General features: G+C 33.4%; 1 protein-coding gene across 1 annotated transcript in view; it reads left to right on the plus strand.

The window, feature by feature from the left end:
* lost (methenyltetrahydrofolate synthase domain-containing protein lost) overlaps positions 1-18,929 on the plus strand; it is a 32,081-nt gene extending 13,152 nt beyond the window's left edge. Inside the window, exons 2-6 of the mRNA XM_075291588.1 lie at positions 8,009-8,179; positions 8,262-8,462; positions 8,550-9,142; positions 14,404-14,605; positions 18,029-18,929. Of these exons, the coding sequence (XP_075147703.1) occupies positions 8,009-8,179; positions 8,262-8,462; positions 8,550-9,142; positions 14,404-14,605; positions 18,029-18,399 (1,538 nt within the window). The 3' untranslated portion in view covers positions 18,400-18,929. The remainder of the gene's footprint in view (positions 1-8,008; positions 8,180-8,261; positions 8,463-8,549; positions 9,143-14,403; positions 14,606-18,028) is intronic.
* The last annotated feature ends 291 nt before the right edge of the window (positions 18,930-19,220 follow it).

Raw genomic sequence — 19,220 nt, forward strand, 5'->3', positions numbered from 1 at the left:
AGTTCACCAAATGAGCGGGGTTGAACTTGGAGGGTATTATGGAATAAAAAGAATTCCTTCCTTCTATGGATATCTGGATTAATGATATTTTTTCCTCTTATTATCCAGCACACTAGAAGAATAGAATGTTCGTAGTGATCACGAATTATAAAAATTGGAAGATTATTAGGTGAAGTGAAATGAGGGGAGTTCGTCTGAACCCAAAGAAATTGTGAATTTGTAGGGGTACACACCTTTGAGCATAACCGGAGACTTTCAAAGAAAAAACTTTCGAACTATAATTTGTTTTTTTTTCCCTATAAGTATACTTCGACCAACTCTAATACACATAGTACTTGTAATCTTTTGTTTGTGTGTAGTTTTTTCTATTTTCCATTTTATTTCTGCTTTATAATCGGGGTAATATGGCCTCATAGGTTATAATGGGAGTTTTGAAATTATTGTTCATTGTTATTTTAGAGAAGCTACGGGTGCGTTCATTTGGTTCGATTCGATTGATGTGTACACTTGAGAATATCTTGAAAAAAAACTAGGTCATAAATTGTTTTTGCTAAACATGAATGGCTGGTTATGTTGCAAAATATGATAACCATATTTTTTTGCAATTTTTTTTTTTTAAATTTGATTCTTTCTTTGATAGATAAAGGTCGAATCAATAGGTTCAAGTACGCTATTGATTTTTTAAAAAAATGTAAGAATATGTTTTTAGTAGTTAGAATATGTTTAGTAGGTCCAAGTCAGTGAAACGCAATGATCTAAGACTTGCATCTATGAACTTAAATAACTACTAACATAACATTTTCTTAGCCAACTTCCTTATGGCACAAACAGAAATATCTATCTGCCAAACTTCATGCAGATGAATAAATATTACAAACCTGTGTCTTGTAAACCACAAATGGTTTATCTCTTTCAGTAACGCTGGTGACATTTTAAGTATTTCATCGCTATAAAAAAGTTTATATGTCATAGCAACGGATATTTGGTATATATCCTGAATATAGGTGGATACTATGTTCGGTTATCGAGTTGAAAACCACTTTATTTTCGTGATTACTCGGCCTTCGGCGACATGGGGCCGATTAACCGCAGCCACAGATTTTTCAAAATTTATTTTAGTATCTTAACTTTGGCTTCAAGAAAGGTTGACTGTAATGTAGCTAAACACATGGCTTTCTTAAATAATTCTATAAATTTTAATTTTGTCGTGAAAATCAGAATAATTTATCCCAAATAGAAGCATGACAAGATGGTAGCCTTCTATTCGGACCTCAATTTTTGTATGTTATAGAAAAGAAAACTTAAGCAAAAATTATTACTGCGTTTTCATCGAGTAAATGTACACATTTTTTGTAAAGATAATTCTTTTAAAAAAGAGCTTCAAATTCAAGTTAAGTTTGAAGTTTTTCTACTTTTATTTACTTTATAAAATATTTTTGTATTTATGAAATTGGCCATTTGTGGCTTCAAATTATAAAATAAAGTCAAATAAATAAAAAAATAAAATTCTTTATTGACATTATGATGTTCATATCATTTCTAATTTACATAAATCGGAAGTGTTGATTCCTCCAGAATTAATATAAATTATTTGCCATTGCGTCATATAGATAAAAATAAAATAAGCTGTGTTTTTTCATCATCATTTGCATTTATCCACTTTTATGACAATATCGATAAGACATTATTGATATTTTGCGACATTTCTATTTTATTGCCAGCCATTTTATACAATGACCATTTCAGGTGATTTGACGACAGTCAATTATGTTGCAATTTGAATATAAATGGGAATTTTTCCAAATTTAAAATAAAAATGTAAAAAACACATTCATATCAATTTTGGCCAAGGTTATTTTTCTAATATTTTCTATTATTATAATATTTTCTCTTTATACAATAAGAAGAATTCAAGTATTCTCCCCTCTATGCACGTTGCTAGGGGATTGTGGGTGTATTGAAATTAAAATTTCAATATTTTCAAGATATAGAAGGAGGAAGAGACAAACGAACAAGTTTTGAATACTTGTGCGCCACTTTACTACATGTCTTTCTCTTCTCCTTTCTCTCTCTCTTGTCGTCTCTCCACTTGTCTGTTTAACTTTTCTCAACTGCATTTGTCATTTTTGTATTATTTATGTTGTGTTAACGATTATTTTTAGCTTAATCCGCACGTTATTGAACGTAGAGTATGTAATAGGTAGGAACGACGTTCAATTGGGTGGTGGGAAATATTTGGTTAAACAAACTTTTTTGATTCATACCTCTATTGTCTGTCTGTCTATCCATAATTCATCCACCATCGTTTCTTGCTCAGCACTTTTGCATTTTTTTTCTACACTACTCTCTTTGAGATACTCTGAGCTTTTGCGCTCGTTTTCAGTCTCAGTATAGGTAAAGCAACCATTCATGAACTGATTCTGTGAATTACTATATTCAGTGACCGGAGACGCAAGGAACATTTGCATCGTGATGAACGAAATAACTATGATGCCAGATGTGATACAATTCATGTTGGTTAAATTTTATATGTTCGCAAAAGTGAAATTAATTGCTTGCAGAAAAATCTGCGATGTAAAAGGGAAACCTTTTTCCATGTTTATAATTTTTCCATAGTAATAATAGTAGATTGAATATTCGACTACTCATATTCTATGTAATCCACAGAAATTACTTCACATTGGCCAAACTGATAATTATGGGAAAAAATATTCTTCTAAAGTGAACGAAATGTGTCCAATATGAAGCCACCAATTTAAGTTTCCTCTATGTGCTTGAATATTTGCGGATAATGATTTTCGACAAAAAGTCGACCTCTGGTGCACATCCAAAACAAGAAGGGTCACACCGCCTTTCTGCTTTGCCCTGAAAAAATGGTAATTTGATGAATGTTTTCCCTGTTTACTTAGAAGCATGTGGTGTCTTGGCTGATTCCTTCTTGACGTTGGAATATTCTACCCTTCCGGAAATTTTGAGGACGGAATAGTCGAGAAAGCGAGTAATGACATAGCGAGATTGACAACCAGACAGAAAATTTCAGGGGCAGAAAAGATTGCATCTCCCTTGATTCTCTTCGCCCTCCGAAATTTTTCGACCATCTAGTTGATCTCGTCGTGTATAGAGTTCCCTAAGATGTGCGATCAGATCAGATAAGGGAATAACCAATGATCGAAATGGACAATATGGCAAATCAGGAAGCAATTCGAAGCCTTTTTCATGGATTTGTGCCATCTTTTTATTGAAAGAAAGAAATTTAGTTCTTTCAAGATCAAATATTTGTTTTCCATTCTTTAGTGTCCACTTGGTTAACTGTCGATTTGACTTCGGATTGTAATGATTTTGCCACATTTCATCCGTTGTCACTTAGTGGTGCCAAAATTCAGGTTTGTTAGACTTGATCATTTTCATACATCGCTCCGAATCATAACGTTGTTTGCATTTTTAGTCAAAAGTGAGCTTGCTTTGCTGCGTAGCCAAGCTGTTTGAATAATTTATCTCATATCGAATTGTTCCAGTGTTGAATTTGTCCTAGTCAAAACACACAGTACAAATAAAACGTAAGCATTTATAAATTCAAACTACAGAAACTCTGTTCTAAAAGAATGTTATAAGACATGGACTAAATACCTTTTATTGTTGTTTTTATGGCTTTTTGAATAAAATATGATAATATTGAACAAAAATACACCAAATTCTTCTACTTAAAAATTTCAGGAAAATAATCGGTTTCGCCCGATTATTGCTTTTTTTTTTGGCGTACATCGGCTTTGGCTTCGTCAAAAAAAAAAAACCTTCGTCAAAAAAAACCGTTTCTAGTCTACATTAAGCTACAGGCTTTTTAGTATACAGATTATAATGAGAATTAAAAATTCGACATTTTCTACTTCTTGAAAATTTGGAAAAGTCAATCTTCGACTAATCGTCGACTGGCGTTTTCCACATTTGGAGTCTATTTTTCAACTTTTTAACTTTTTAAAATTTGAAAAAGTGGATTTTCCTCTTTTACGGTCGTAAATTTATGTAGAAACTTTCGGCCTTTTTTCCTAAATTTTCTAAAGGGCGATACGGTCAAAATTTGGTCAATATAAACTTTACGTATTTCTTTCAATTTTGCATTTTAAAAACCTGAACACCCCTCATTTTGAAGGTGTGTGTGTGTAGAATGTTGCTCCTATTTTGATTTTGGAATTCACTCTTCAGTTGTCAAAATGCCGTCCAAGCAAGAAGAGCAGCGTATCAAAATTTTGCTCGCGCATCGCGAAAATCCGAGCTACTCGCATGCAAAGCTGGCAAAATCGCTAAAAGTTGCCAAATCAACCGTTACAAATGTAATTAAAGTGTTTGGGGAACGTTTGTCGACAGCCAGGAAGTCTGGATCGGGGGGAAATCGAAAACCGGAAGCCGCTGAGACGACAAAGAGAGTTGCCGGTAGTTTCAAGCGAAACCCTAACCTCTCTATGCCGCAAATAAGCTGGGTGTATCGTCTACAACCGTGCATCGAGCCAAAAAACGAGCCGGACTATCGACTTACAAGAAGGTAGTGACTCCAAATCGCGATGACAAACAAAATACGACGGCCAAAGCGCGATGCTGACGAAGTTTGACTGCGTGGTAATGGACGACGAAACCTACGTCAAAGCCGACTACAAGCAGCTTCCGGGACAGGTGTTTTATACGGTAAAAGGAAGGGGAAAGGTAGCAGATATTTTCAAGCACATGAAACTGTCAAAGTTCGCAAAGAAATATCTGGTTTGGCAAGCCATCTGTACCTGTGGCTTGAAAAGCAGCATTTTCATAGCTTCCGGGACTGTCAACCAAGAAATTTACGTGAAAGAGTGCTTGAATGCTGCCTTTCCTGAAGAAACACGGTTGTTCCGTACTGTTTTGGCCGGATTTGGCATCTTGCCATTACGGTAAAAAGGCAATGGAGTGGTACGCCGCCATCAACGTGCAGGTGGTTCCCAAGGACAAGAACCCTCTCAACACGCCAGAGCTCCGCCAAATTGAGAAATACTGGGCTATTGTCAAGCGGAACCTAAAGAAGACCAAAAAAACTGCTAAGGACGAGCAGCAGTTCAAGGCAAACTGGCTTTCTGCGGCGAAGAAGGTGGACAAGGTGGCTGTACAAAATTCTGATGACAGGTGTCAAGCGTGAGGCCCGGCAATTCGGATTTGGAAAAGCGAAAGCCTAACTGAATATTTTCCCTGAATATTATACTAATTGAACTTGAAAAAGAAATTTAATTTGATTTTTTAAATAAACGATTTCACCGATTAACACGCGTTTTCCATTGACCAAATTTTGACCGTATCACCCTTTATACATATATAATTTGACTCAAGTTTTATAAAATTGACTCGATTTTAAAGGTTAGAAAAAATCTATTTCGACAACAACTCGATTTTCAACTTTTGCCTCCCGACTTTAATGCCTGTAATATGTTCGGGTTGCGAGTTGCAAATCACACTATTTTTGCGATTACTTTTTCAAAAATATTTATTCCAATAAATGAAAATCAACATATTTCTGTTCAATCTTAACGAGATCTAGATGAAAAAAAAAGTTTGCACAGATTGAGTTAAATTATTTGCTTTGAGTCGAACAATTTGAAGAAAGTAACCGCCAAAATTTAAACGCAAAAACAGTGCATATTACCGGCCTTTAGGAAGGCTGCTACTTGATTCAGTTACAATTTAAGATTATTCAAATAATTTTGTGGATTTTTTTAAATCTTTTCAGTTTGTTGTAGGTATAATCCTTGGGGCGACAGGGCCTGAAAACTCGCCATCAAGCCAAGGCTCAATTGTATTTAATTCCCTCTTAATGTTAAAACTCATAATGTCCCAAAGCCGAAAGGCCCACGACCATATTCTTTATGACAATTCGATAAATATAAAACCTCTGGCAACATTGTTAATGTCTACAATTTTTTATTTTGTTCTCTCATTTCTGTCTATATTTTACTTGCTTTCGAGTAGTTTGTGGATACTTTTTTTGTTTGTTTGTTTGTTTGTTAAAAGTGTTTTATTGAATGATATCATAGCGCGTGTATGCAGATAAATTATAAGTGAAATATTCATTCATTTATACATACATACATACATACATACATATGTATGCAGATAGATATGAAACAAAAGTAGCTTAACACAGATACTAGATGAATATATGTCCGTCTTTGTGTACGAAATACACATTTTCGTGTATTACTATTGGACATTTGAAGTGATGCCATTGTTTTGGTTTTTTTTCTACGATAAAGATGAGTAACCATTAAAATTTGCTCTGAACTCATAATGAAAATAAAGTAATTAATTTTGTTATTCTTTTCTATGGATGAGTATTAATAATTTTTCGGTCTAGGAATAGTTTTAAATTAATGATTATCACATGCCCTGCCCTTATTATTAAGTAGCATTTCAGCATTTCATGGAAATTGGAATTTTTGAAATAATAGCCCAACATAATTATTTGAGTAGAATTTATGTTTTTGGCCATTTGTACTGTGTGTCTTCTTAGTATTTTCTCAATGCTTCTTTTACAAACCACAATGTAAAATTGCTTTTTATATGTTAGTATTCCTGCAGATATTTCCCTTAAAGAAATCTAGAAATTAGGCAATCAGATCAGATATACAGTGGGGAGCACAACCAAGTGCATGTTTACCACAAACGAGTATGCTTTATTTGCTTAATAAAAAAAAACGTCTATTAAGTCCAATTGCTACAAAGTGTATTTCATTTATACTTTTTTCCCCGAAAAAACCAAAACTGTATATACAGACAAATTGTATAACAATACTACAGCATTTATTAAAATAAATACTAATAAGCCTTTATCTAGTTTTGCACTTTATGCATAATGCATTAAAATCCCCCCACTGTACTATATCGTGCCTTGTGTCCTATCTCTATTCATATATTAGAGGTTTTCAAAAGACACATTTTTGCCGTTAGTGGCATTTTGTACAGTTCCTTATCAGTCTCTTTAATTTCTCTTTGGATTCACGCATTATACTCGACGTCTGGAAAATGGGTCGAGTAATACAACTAATCAGACTAAGGAAAGATTCGACCATTTGCATTTTGGAGATTCTCCCTGTGTGTCTGTTTTCCGAGTAACTTATATACATGAGACTTTCGATTTTACATTTTTGATTGTCCTGGCTAATATCTATTACAAGCATTTGACCTAGAGAATTAATCAAGAATAGTTTTCCAGGTACTGGCGATCCAATATCAGGGCTATTCTTGTTTGATTCTACATTTTTGATTTTTTGTCGTGGGTAATATCTATTATAGGTATTTCGTCTGGCCAATTCACCAAGAATGGTTTCCCAGGTATGGGCGGTCCTGTATCCGGGGTATATAGCCGATATCTGGTGACGCTTTCGATCACATATTGTACATGAGATTTTTGAAATTATTTAAAAATCTTTTTCGTACCCATTAGATGTTTGTATTCGGGATATGTTGACATTTTTATACGACTGTAGAGTTACTAGCGGTTGTCTCTTTATGGCTCAATTTTTCGACATATAAAATAATTCAAGGTATATGGCACATATATCACCACTAAAATGCATTTTTTAAAAAGAAAAATGGTGAAAAGCTTGGGCTTCGATTAATCGGCCTCATCACGCCGAAGCCTAAGCCGAATTTTTATACCAGTAGATTTGTGATCACAAGATGCGAATTCGACACCCCATCTCCTAATTTCTTTAACAACAGATATACTTAGAGACCATGCTTTACTGAAATATGCATCAGTCACCTATATTCATTGAACCATTGTAGGACCTGTTTCTTTATTATTTTTTTTTTATTTATTTCAACTTTATTAGTAACATAGCCTCATAGAGGCCCTATTCGTTACAAAATATATTATTGGTTAAACTTCAAATATTTCTTAAACACTAATAATAATAATTAAAAATTAAATAAATTTATTATCGAAAATAAGAAAAAAGTATTTAAGTTAATGATATATTATTTGTTTTGTTTTCAGCTCAATCTGTGGAGCCGACCAAGCGTTCACTTCGTGTACAAACTTGGAGGAAAATCCGAGATGAAAAACTAAGTGTTCACAACGGCATGATATTTAATCGTATACCCACCTTCGTGGATAGTGACAAGGCCGTTAATTTGTTGGCCGAAACTGACGAGTTTAAGAAAGCCAGTAAGTTCACACAATTTATTTGTTGTTATCTACAAAGTTTGTCATTTCAAATTCCTGTTTTTGTTTTATTTTTATTTTACAGAGGAGATCAAAGTTCAAATTGATCGCGCTTTGAATGGCGTTAGATTGCAAACTCTGTTGGCCGGTAAAAACTTATATTTGCCCAGTACTCGCAATTCCAAGGCATTGTATTTGAAGGTAGATGTACCAGCTGATGCCACCGATGAGAAAAAGAATGAAATACTTAATGTTAGGGATTTGAATGAATATCGCAGTGAAATTGGCAAGTTCGATCTAGAGTATTGAGCGACAGAATTGTAATGTAATGAACTAACATTGCGTTGTCTTGTCTTCTTTTTAATATCCTTAGGCTTGGAAAACAAAGTGGTCTTCGATATGGTAGTCATTGGTTCGGTATTAGTGTCGCGTGATGGTTATCGCATTGGTCGCGGTAATGGTTTCAATGACCTAGATATCGGTCTGTTAATTTCTGTCGGAGCAATCACATCGAACACCATAATTGTCACTGTGGTCCATGATTCTCAGGTAGTTGATACTTTGCCAACAAACATCTTCCATAAACACGATGCACCAGTTGATTTGATTGTAACACCAACCGAAGTAATACGTGTTGCCAAACGTTTACCAAGGCCAGCTGGTTTGTATTGGGAACTATTGTCCGAGCGTCGCCTCAAAATTGTACCTGCACTTGAATTGTTGAAAGAAGCTCAGGAAAAAGAGGGAAAGATTATCACTCTTAAGGAAGAAGATACCGATATTGAGCAAGGTCGTATACGTCGTCGTTTCAATTCACGTCGTCGCTTTGGTGGACGTCGTTTCCAACGTCGCACTGTGTCACAGAATAATGCCAATGATCAACAACAGGGTGACAATGGCCAACAACAAAAACGCAATCCCTCACGTAAACGTCGTTTCATCAACCGCCGCAGACGTCCTACAAAGGTAAGAAAAACCGTAGGTTTATAATTCCCGTTTTCATTATCGTCGTAAGAACATTTATCTCTAATGTTGTCGTTGAAGGAATGCGCAGAGTTCTATTATTACGCGCGGGGTATGTTAATTGGTTTCTTAATTTAGAAAATTTTTGACAAGTACTAAATGTATCCAAGATATTATGCTTGGTGTTCAGCATTTTTGGAGGGAATTGGTGATGTTATGTAACCATTGATTAAAGCGGTAAAACTTAGGTAGACCCTAAAAAGGTTTGTATTTTTATACCCTCAACCTAGGATGGGTGGTCATTCCTTTTGTAACACATCGAAATATTGCTCTAAGACCCCATAAAGTATATATATTCTGGGTCGTGGTGAAATTCTGAGTCGATCTAAGCATGTCCGCCCGTCCATCCGTCCGTCTGTTGAAATCACGCTAACTTCCGAACGAAACAAGCTATCGACTTGAAACTTGGCACAAGTAGTTGTTATTGATGTAGGTCGGATGGTATTGCAAATGGGCCATATCGGACCACTTTCACGTATAGCCCCCTATAAACCGATACCCAAATTTGGCTTGCGGAGCCTCTAAGAGTAGCAAATTTCATCTGATCCGTCTGAAATTTGGTACATGGTGTTAGTATATGGTCTCTAACAACTACGCAAAAATTGGTCCCGATCGGTCCATAATTATATATAGCCCATATAAACCGATCCCCCGATTTGGCTTGCGGAGCCTCTAAGAGAAGCAAATTTCATCCGATCCCCAGATTTGACCTCCGGAGCTCTTGGAGGAGCAAAATTCATCCGATCCGGTTGAAATTTGATACGTGGTGAAATTTGGTACATTGCGCTAGTATATGACCGCTAACAACCATACCAAAATTGGTCCATATCGGTCTATAGTTATATATAGCCGATCCCCAAAAATAATCTACCAAAATTTTGTTTCTATAGAAAATTTTGTCAAAATTTTATTACTATACAAAATTTTGTCAAAATTTTATTACTATACAAAATTTTGTCAACATTTTATTTCTATAGAAAATTTAATCAAAATTTTATTTTTATAGGAGAATTTGTCAAAATTTTATTACAATACAAAATTTTGTCAAGATTTTCGTCCATTAATACCACTCTGATTTGCCCCTCTGATGGAACATTAAAATCTGTCTATTGAAAAATAGCTGGATTGATACCATCCAGCTATTTGTAACCATAGATATACATTCTTAATATATTTATTAGATTCAAACTATAAATGAGTTTCAAGTTGTATGATTCAAACTTCGTAAAATTCTGGAAAGCTTTCTTTATCCACATATATACTTTGGAGTGATTTATCAATGACATTCTGATTTGCCCCTCTGTTGGAACATTAAAATATGTCTATTGAAAAATAGCTGTATTAAACTCTTCCAGTTATTTGTAACCATAGATATACATTCTTAATTTAATTATTAGAGCCAACGATTGTAAATTCTGGAAAGCTTTCTTTATCCACAGATATACTTTGGGGTGCGTCCATTAATACCACTCTGATTTGCCCCTCTGATGGAACATTAAAAACTATCTATTGAAAAATAACTGGATTAAACGCTTCCAGTTATTTGTAACCATAGATATACATTTTTAATACAATTATTAGATTAACACTACGTATATAGTTTATTAGATTTAAGCTTCGTAAATTCTGTAAAGCTTTCTTTATCCACAGATATACTTTGGAGTGAGTTATCAATGCCATTCTGATTTGCCCCTCTGTTGGAACATTAAAATCTGTCTATTGAAAAATAGCTGGATTAAACTCGTCCACCTATTTGTAACCATAGATATACATTCTTAATTTAATTATTAGAGCCAACGATTGTAAATTCTGGAAAGCTTTCTTTATCCACAGATATACTTTGGGGTGCGTCCATTAATACCACTCTGATTTGCCCCTCTGATGGAACATTAAAAACTATCTATTGAAAAATAACTGGATTAAACGCTTCCAGTTATTTGTAACCATAGATATACATTTTTAATATAATTATTAGATAAGTATTAGAGTTCAAGATTGTAAATTGTGGAAGGCTTTCTTATCCACAGATATACTTTGGGGTGGGTTCATCAATACCACTCTGATTTGCCCCTCTGATGGAACATTAAAAACTATCTATTGAAAAATAACTGGATTAAACTCTTCCAGTTATTTGTAACCATAGATATACATTTTTAATACAATTATTAGATTAACACTACGTATATAGTTTATTAGATTTAAGCTTCGTAAATTCTGTAAAGCTTTCTTTATCCACAGATATACTTTGGAGTGAGTTATCAATGCCATTCTGATATGCCCCTCTGTTGGAACATTAAAATCTGTCTATTGAAAAATAGCTGGATTAAACTCGTCCACCTATTTGTAACCATAGATATACATTCTTAATTTAATTATTAGAGCCAACGATTGTAAATTCTGGAAAGCTTTCTTTATCCACAGATATACTTTGGGGTGCGTCCATTAATACCACTCTGATTTGCCCCTCTGATGGGACATTAAAATCTATCTATTGAAAATAGCTGGATTAAAGTCTTCCAGTTATTTGTAACCATAGATATACATTCTTAATATAATTATTAGATAAGTATTAGAGATCAATATTGTAAATTGTGCAAGGCTTTCTTTATCCACAGATATACTTTGGGGTGTGTCCATTAATACCACTCTGATTTGCCCCTCTGATGGAACATTAAAAACTCTCTATTGAAAAATAACTGGATTAAACTCTTCCAGTTATTTATAACCATAGATATACATTTTTAATACAATTATTAGATTAACACTACATATATAGTTTATTCGATGTAAGCTTCGTAAATTCTGTAAAGCTTTCTTTGTCCACAGATATACTTTGGAGTGAGTTATCAATGCCATTCTGATTTGCCCCTCTGTTGGAACTTTAAAATCTGTCTATTGAAAAATAGCTGGATTAAACTCGTCCACCTATTTGTAACCATAGATATACATTCTTAATTTAATTATTAGAGCCAACGATTGTAAATTCTGGAAACCTTTCTTTATCCACAGATATACTTTGGGGTGGGTTCATCAATACCACTTTGATTTTCCCCTCTGATGGGACATTAAAATCTATCTATTGAAAAATTGCTGGATTAAAGTCTTCCAGTTATTTGTAACCATAGATATACATTCTTAATATAATTATTAGATAAGTATTAGAGTTCAAGATTGTAAATTGCGGAAGGCTTTCTTATCCACAGATATACTTTGGGGTGGGTTCATCAATACCACTCTGATTTGCCCCTCTGATGGAACATTAAAAACTATCTATTGAAAAATAACTGGATTAAACTCTTCCAGTTATTTGTAACCATAGATATACATTTTTAATACAATTATTAGATTAACACTACGTATATAGTTTATTAGATTTAAGCTTCGTAAATTCTGTAAAGCTTTTTTTTATCCACAGATATACTTTGGAGTGAGTTATCAATGCCATTCTGATTTGCCCCTCTGTTGGAACATTAAAATCTGTCTATTGAAAAATAGCTGGATTAAACTCTTCCACCTATTTGTAACCATAGATATACATTCTTAATTTAATTATTATAGCCAACGATTGTAAATTCTGGAAAGCTTTCTTTATCCACAGATATACTTTGGGGTGCGTCCATTAATACCACTCTGATTTGCCCCTCTGATGGAACATTAAAAACTATCTATTGAAAAATAACTGGATTAAACGCTTCCAGTTATTTGTAACCATAGATATACATTTTTAATATAATTATTAGATAAGTATTAGAGTTCAAGATTGTAAATTGTGGAAGGCTTTCTTTATCCACAGATATACTTTGGGGTGTGTCCATTAATACCACTCTGATTTGCCCCTCTGATGGAACATTAAAAACTCTCTATTGAAAAATAACTGGATTAAACTCTTCCAGTTATTTATAACCATAGATATACATTTTTAATACAATTATTAGATTAACACTACATATATAGTTTATTCGATGTAAGCTTCGTAAATTCTGTAAAGCTTTCTTTGTCCACAGATATACTTTGGAGTGAGTTATCAATGCCATTCTGATTTGCCCCTCTGTTGGAACATTAAAATCTGTCTATTGAAAAATAGCTGGATTAAACTCGTCCACCTATTTGTAACCATAGATATACATTCTTAATTTAATTATTAGAGCCAACGATTGTAAATTCTGGAAACCTTTCTTTATCCACAGATATACTTTGGGTTGGGTTCATCAATACCACTCTGATTTGCCCCTCTGATGGAACATTAAAAACTATCTATTGAAAAATAACTGGATTAAACGCTTCCAGTTATTTGTAACCATAGATATACATTTTTAATATAATTATTAGATAAGTATTAGAGTTCAAGATTGTAAATTGTGGAAGGCTTTCTTTATCCACAGATATACTTTGGGGTGTGTCCATTAATACCACTCTGATTTGCCCCTCTGATGGAACATTAAAAACTCTCTATTGAAAAATAACTGGATTAAACTCTTCCAGTTATTTATAACCATAGATATACATTTTTAATACAATTATTAGATTAACACTACGTATATAGTTTATTAGATTTAAGCTTCGTAAATTCTGTAAAGCTTTTTTTTATCCACAGATATACTTTGGAGTGAGTTATCAATGCCATTCTGATTTGCCCCTCTGTTGGAACATTAAAATCTGTCTATTGAAAAATAGCTGGATTAAACTCTTCCACCTATTTGTAACCATAGATATACATTCTTAATTTAATTATTATAGCCAACGATTGTAAATTCTGGAAAGCTTTCTTTATCCACAGATATACTTTGGGGTGCGTCCATTAATACCACTCTGATTTGCCCCTCTGATGGGACATTAAAATCTATCTATTGAAAAATAGCTGGATTAAAGTCTTCCAGTTGTTTGTAACCATAGACATACATTCTTAATATAACTGCAAGATTTAAACTTGAAACGTGGTTCTGTATTCTGATCTTTAAATCCGCCGCTATCATTCTGGTTTAAAATATATTTACCCCCTCTAGAAGTTGAAGAAATAAAACCATTTGAACTGTAAGGCCTTGTGGAAAATTGATATGAAATCACGACGTGGAAACGAATAACAAATATAGCATAAGGTTCTGTCTATTTAGGTTTAGTACATTATTGTAACTTTGTTGGCGTTTTTTTAGAATATTTTCTTATTTAAAAAAATTAATACAATGTCAACATTTTCCATTTTTCAGTCCGAAGGTGACCAATCTGGTGTTGAATCTAAGAGCCAAGAACGCAAATCTGGTGGTGAAAGAAAAATGAAGCCACGCAAGAACCGTCCACCACGTGATTTCTCGGTAAAACTCACCAATATCTCACGCGATGTGCGTGTTAAGGATTTAAAGAGCGAATTGCGCAATCGTGAATGTCATCCTTTGGCCATAACATGGAAGGGTAAGATTTTGTATTGGTTAAAAATTTATAATCGAAAATTGTCAGATATGCATTTAGAGAAGCGGACTTCTTAGAAATGATCTATCGATATTTGAAAATAGTTCTCCTATTGGGCTAGATGAAATGAATGCCTCATTTGTAAATAATCAGATTGATACACAGGGCGATATACATACCTTTTTGCGCGATTGGGGAAATGATGAGGGATTTTCGTTCAGCGGCATTACTATCACGGAGTTATTTGATGCATTTTCTGCTATCAAGTCTAACGTAGCTGGTAGTGACGGCTTCCCGAGGGAATTTTTGAAAATTGTTTTCCCTCATATTTCCAATTATTTCCTTTTTATGGTGAATACTATATTAATGACTTCTACATTTCCATTGGAATGGAAAAATGCAAAGATTACCCCAATAAGGAAAAGACGTGAAGCCGGGCATACTCCTGAGTATAGGCCGATAGCTTTGCTCCCAGTACTGTCCAAGATTGTGGAGCATGTCATGAAGCGACAAATCATGGTTTATATTGAGGGGAAGTCCCTCCTTAATGAATGCCAATGCGGCTTCCGTAAGGGCAGAAGCACATCTATGTTACTATTGGGTTTGACTGATCAGATTCGGAAATGCCTAGCAAATCATAATATTCCCCTCTTAATATCGTTGGACCTGGAAAAGGCCTTTGATAGAGTGGGATATTATGGTCTTATTGTTAAGTTTTCCAATCTTTATCGATTCAGAAGGAGCGCCTGTATACTTCTGCATTCTTACCTTACGGATAGAAGACAATCCGTCTGCATTAAAGGTGTGTCATCAAATATCCTTCCGGTAAAAAGTGGAGTGCCGCAAGGATCCGTTTTAGGACCTCTACTTTTTATACTATTTTTGAACGATTTGTTTAGCTCTATCGATGCTTGGTGCACACCTTTCGCCTATGCAGATGACGTTCAGATGCTCTTTGTTGGCTCTCGTCGTTACCTAGATGTTTTGCAGCATAAGATTGATTCTGCCATGAGTTCATTGAGTTCTTGGATGTCCGTGAATTGTCTTAGTGTTAATTCTGCTAAGACCAAGGCTATGATTTTTTCCCCTAACAATGGGTCAAACTTGCACTTGCTATACAATGGAAACGAGATTGACTTTGTTCACACCATGAAATGTTTGGGAGTGATCATCGACGACAGGTTATCATTCGATGTACACATCAATTCAGTGCTGTCCCGCACGATTTTAGGATTGCGTCAACTATATAATACAGATTTTGTATTACCGCAATTTATTAAGGAGCGTTTGGTACACGCCCTCATAATGCCCAATTTCCTATACTGTATTGAGGTATATGCCGGCACAACGGCTGGCAATATTGCTCGACTACGGGTGGCATTCAATAGAGTAATTCGATATATATATTTATGCAATAGATTTGACCATGTCTCTCGATTTGTGAAACAATTCCTGGGTTGCTCATTTGAGAATTTCATTAAGGTTCGGACCTTACTTATGTTTTATAAGATCTATAGGAATCGTTTACCACTGTTCCTTTATGATTCGTTCAATTTTTGCCACTCGGTTCGTGCTAATCAATTGGTGTTGCCCAGGGCTGTATCCGTTATGTGTGGATCTTTTTCAGTTAGGGTTGCCAGACATTTCAATATGCTCCCTAATCCCCTCCGTGTATTTTCACTCTCAAACGACACATATAAAAAGAAACTTCTCCAACATTATAGTGATTTTTTATAGTAGCTCACTTTCGCTATTTATAACTACTTCAACTTTTACTCAAGAAACTGATTATGATTTTTTTATGTTACAATATATATAAAAAAAACTTAAACCAAAACAAACAATAAAAAAATTAAAATATAAAAAACAAAAAAAAATAAATAAAACAAAAAAAAAATAAATAAATAACTCATAAATTAAAACATATATATTTATTAACCACTTAGATTAACATTGCGGTTTTATACCGGCCAGTGTTAGGAGTGGTTTTGTTTCGCAGAAATAGGTTATATAACTTTAAGTCGAATTTATTACTCTTTTTATAAAATAATATAATATATATAACTCAAAGTAAAAAAAAAAACAAAAAAAAAAAAATAAAATAAAATAAAAATAAAAAATAAAAAAAAAATAAACGAATAGATTGTCATGATAAGTCCCTATTAATTTAGAAGATTATTCTGTTTAATTTAATATTATAATTAGTTGAAGCTTTTATTGTTATCTTAATTTAATTAATTTTAATTTTAAATGTTTTTGTAGTCTTATTGTAATTTATGTTAAATTGGCCACCTGAGGCTTCGAATTACAAAATTTAAATAAATAAATAAAAAAAAGATTAGTGATTGTAGGGGATACAAAAAAAAACCGATGCAAAAATATCGATTTACGTGTTACAAATCAAGTTGGATTGAAACTTCACCAAAATTTGGTAGAAATTTGTACAACAAATTCAAACGTCAGATCGGTCCATAATAGGCTATATAGGCAGATGTAAAGCTTATTAGGTATATATGCCAATGAGTCCAAGATAAACCACGTGGAGTGAATACTGCGACTTCTATATAATTAATTTCTGTTTTCAAAACTTGAACGCAGACTGTTAGTCTACACATACTCAGAGTTTTCAATCCAAAGTCGACTTGTCGATAAAAATCGATTTGAATCAAATGTCAAAATTCGAATTTAAAGATTTCAAAAAGACTTCAGGACATTTGATGATGGAGGAGAGTGTAGGAGTTCCAATGATCCCAATTAACATTTTAATTAAATAAAACAAACATCTCCAATAAAAATATAATTGGGAATTTTTTAAATTAATTAAAAAATTTGATGACTTCTGCGACCAAAATCAATTGAATTTTTAATTAAACCACTTAAAAAAATAATTGAAAGTGCCGAATAAACCAATTTTTTAATTAAGTATATTTTTTATTTCAAATTAATTCTGTGATTGATACTATCATTTTCATGATTGAAGCAATTTCAATTAAAAAATTAATTGCGTAAATTAATTTCGTGATTAAACAAAAAAAAAATAAAAATTTTTCTGTGTAATCAACATAGAAAAAAAAATCACCAAAAATTTCCCAATTGAAGTTTTAATTGAATTTCAAAAATATTCAATTAAAAATTTAATTAATTCATTTAATTTTATAATTAAAACGAAAATCAATCACAAAAATAAATTGTATTGATTTATTTTGGTGATTGGTACTATCACTCCTGTTATTGAAACATAAAAACAATTTTTTTCTGCGAAAATGTAGAAATAACTAAAGTGGATATAAATTTGAAAGGCAATAATTTCTGAAATTTGGCAATTTATGAAACCCCAATTTTGTAGTTATTGTTTTAACAAAAATATCAAGCAAACCCAATAATGATGTACAAAAAATTATTAATAAATTTTCTTTCCTTTTACAGGTAGCTATGGTCGTTGCTATTTGCACTTTGGCAACCGTAATGGCAAGCCCAGCACTGAGGAGGAAATGAATAAAGTGCTCGAATCTTTGAACAATCTTTCTTTAACCATTACACCCCAAACCAAGGCCGAAGGTGCTACAAATGGGGAAGAGGGAGCTAATGCGTCAAATGCACCTGAAGCTGATGCCGATAAAACTCCCAAAGTTGTTAACCTTAATGTGGAACTAATCAAGTATGATAAATCAGCGAAGAAGAATGCCGATGGTGGAGCTCCAGGGGCCGCTGCCACTGTTAACGGTGGTGAAGCAGCAGCTGCTGGCGGTGATGCTAGTTCGGCCCGCATTGAGTCTGTCGATACCACAACGGTATAGTGTGAGATGCGAGCTGTTTTAAAACGGCTATATTTTTGGTTTGGATATTTGGAAGCGTGCATTTTAGCATCAAATGGAGAAATATTTTTTTAGCGTCAATGATAACAATCAACTCTCGAAATGAATGATTATGAAAAAGGAATGAATGCTACGAATTATGCTGTTTAAAATTTTTTTCTTTGTCATTATATAAAATCATCGTCAAAAATTACCGATCACAATAGGCTTGCTTTTGTTTTTTTTTTTTTTAATTTGTTATTAAAATTTCTCTTTGTTATTTTTGGGAGGTACCTACCTGATCATCTTATTTATTTATTTCTCTTAATTTAAATGTATATTTAATTGTAATTGCTATTGATGCATTTCTTTGTTATACTATAATAGGGCTTACAATTATGACCCGATTACCAACAATTGATGATGAATAATCACTCTCTCTCTCTCTTATGTGGAATGTTTTCACATTGTTAGATAGTTTATAATGTCACCAGAAAATAATTGAATTTTTTTCAGATATTCAAATATTATAATTATTTTTTTTTGTTTTCTTTTTATGATTATAATTATTATTGTTTTTATTTGCTTTACAAACACACACACACGTTCTCCAAATGTCCACTACCATGAAAGAAAAACAACAACTCCAAAAACAAAAATACCATTTGTTTTTTAAAACAAATATAATGTAGGTGGTTGGCCTTTAGCTGGAGGGGAGGGATGCAATACGCTTTTTTCGACAGCTGAGCTGCCGGTTTAGGTTGCGTATCCTGTGTGTCTTCTTTTTCGGCAAAGGTATCACTTGCTTTAATAATAATAATAAT

The sequence above is a fragment of the Haematobia irritans genome, chromosome 1 (genome assembly GCF_050003625.1).
Source record: "Haematobia irritans isolate KBUSLIRL chromosome 1, ASM5000362v1, whole genome shotgun sequence".
NCBI classification, from domain to species: Eukaryota; Metazoa; Arthropoda; class Insecta; order Diptera; family Muscidae; genus Haematobia; species Haematobia irritans.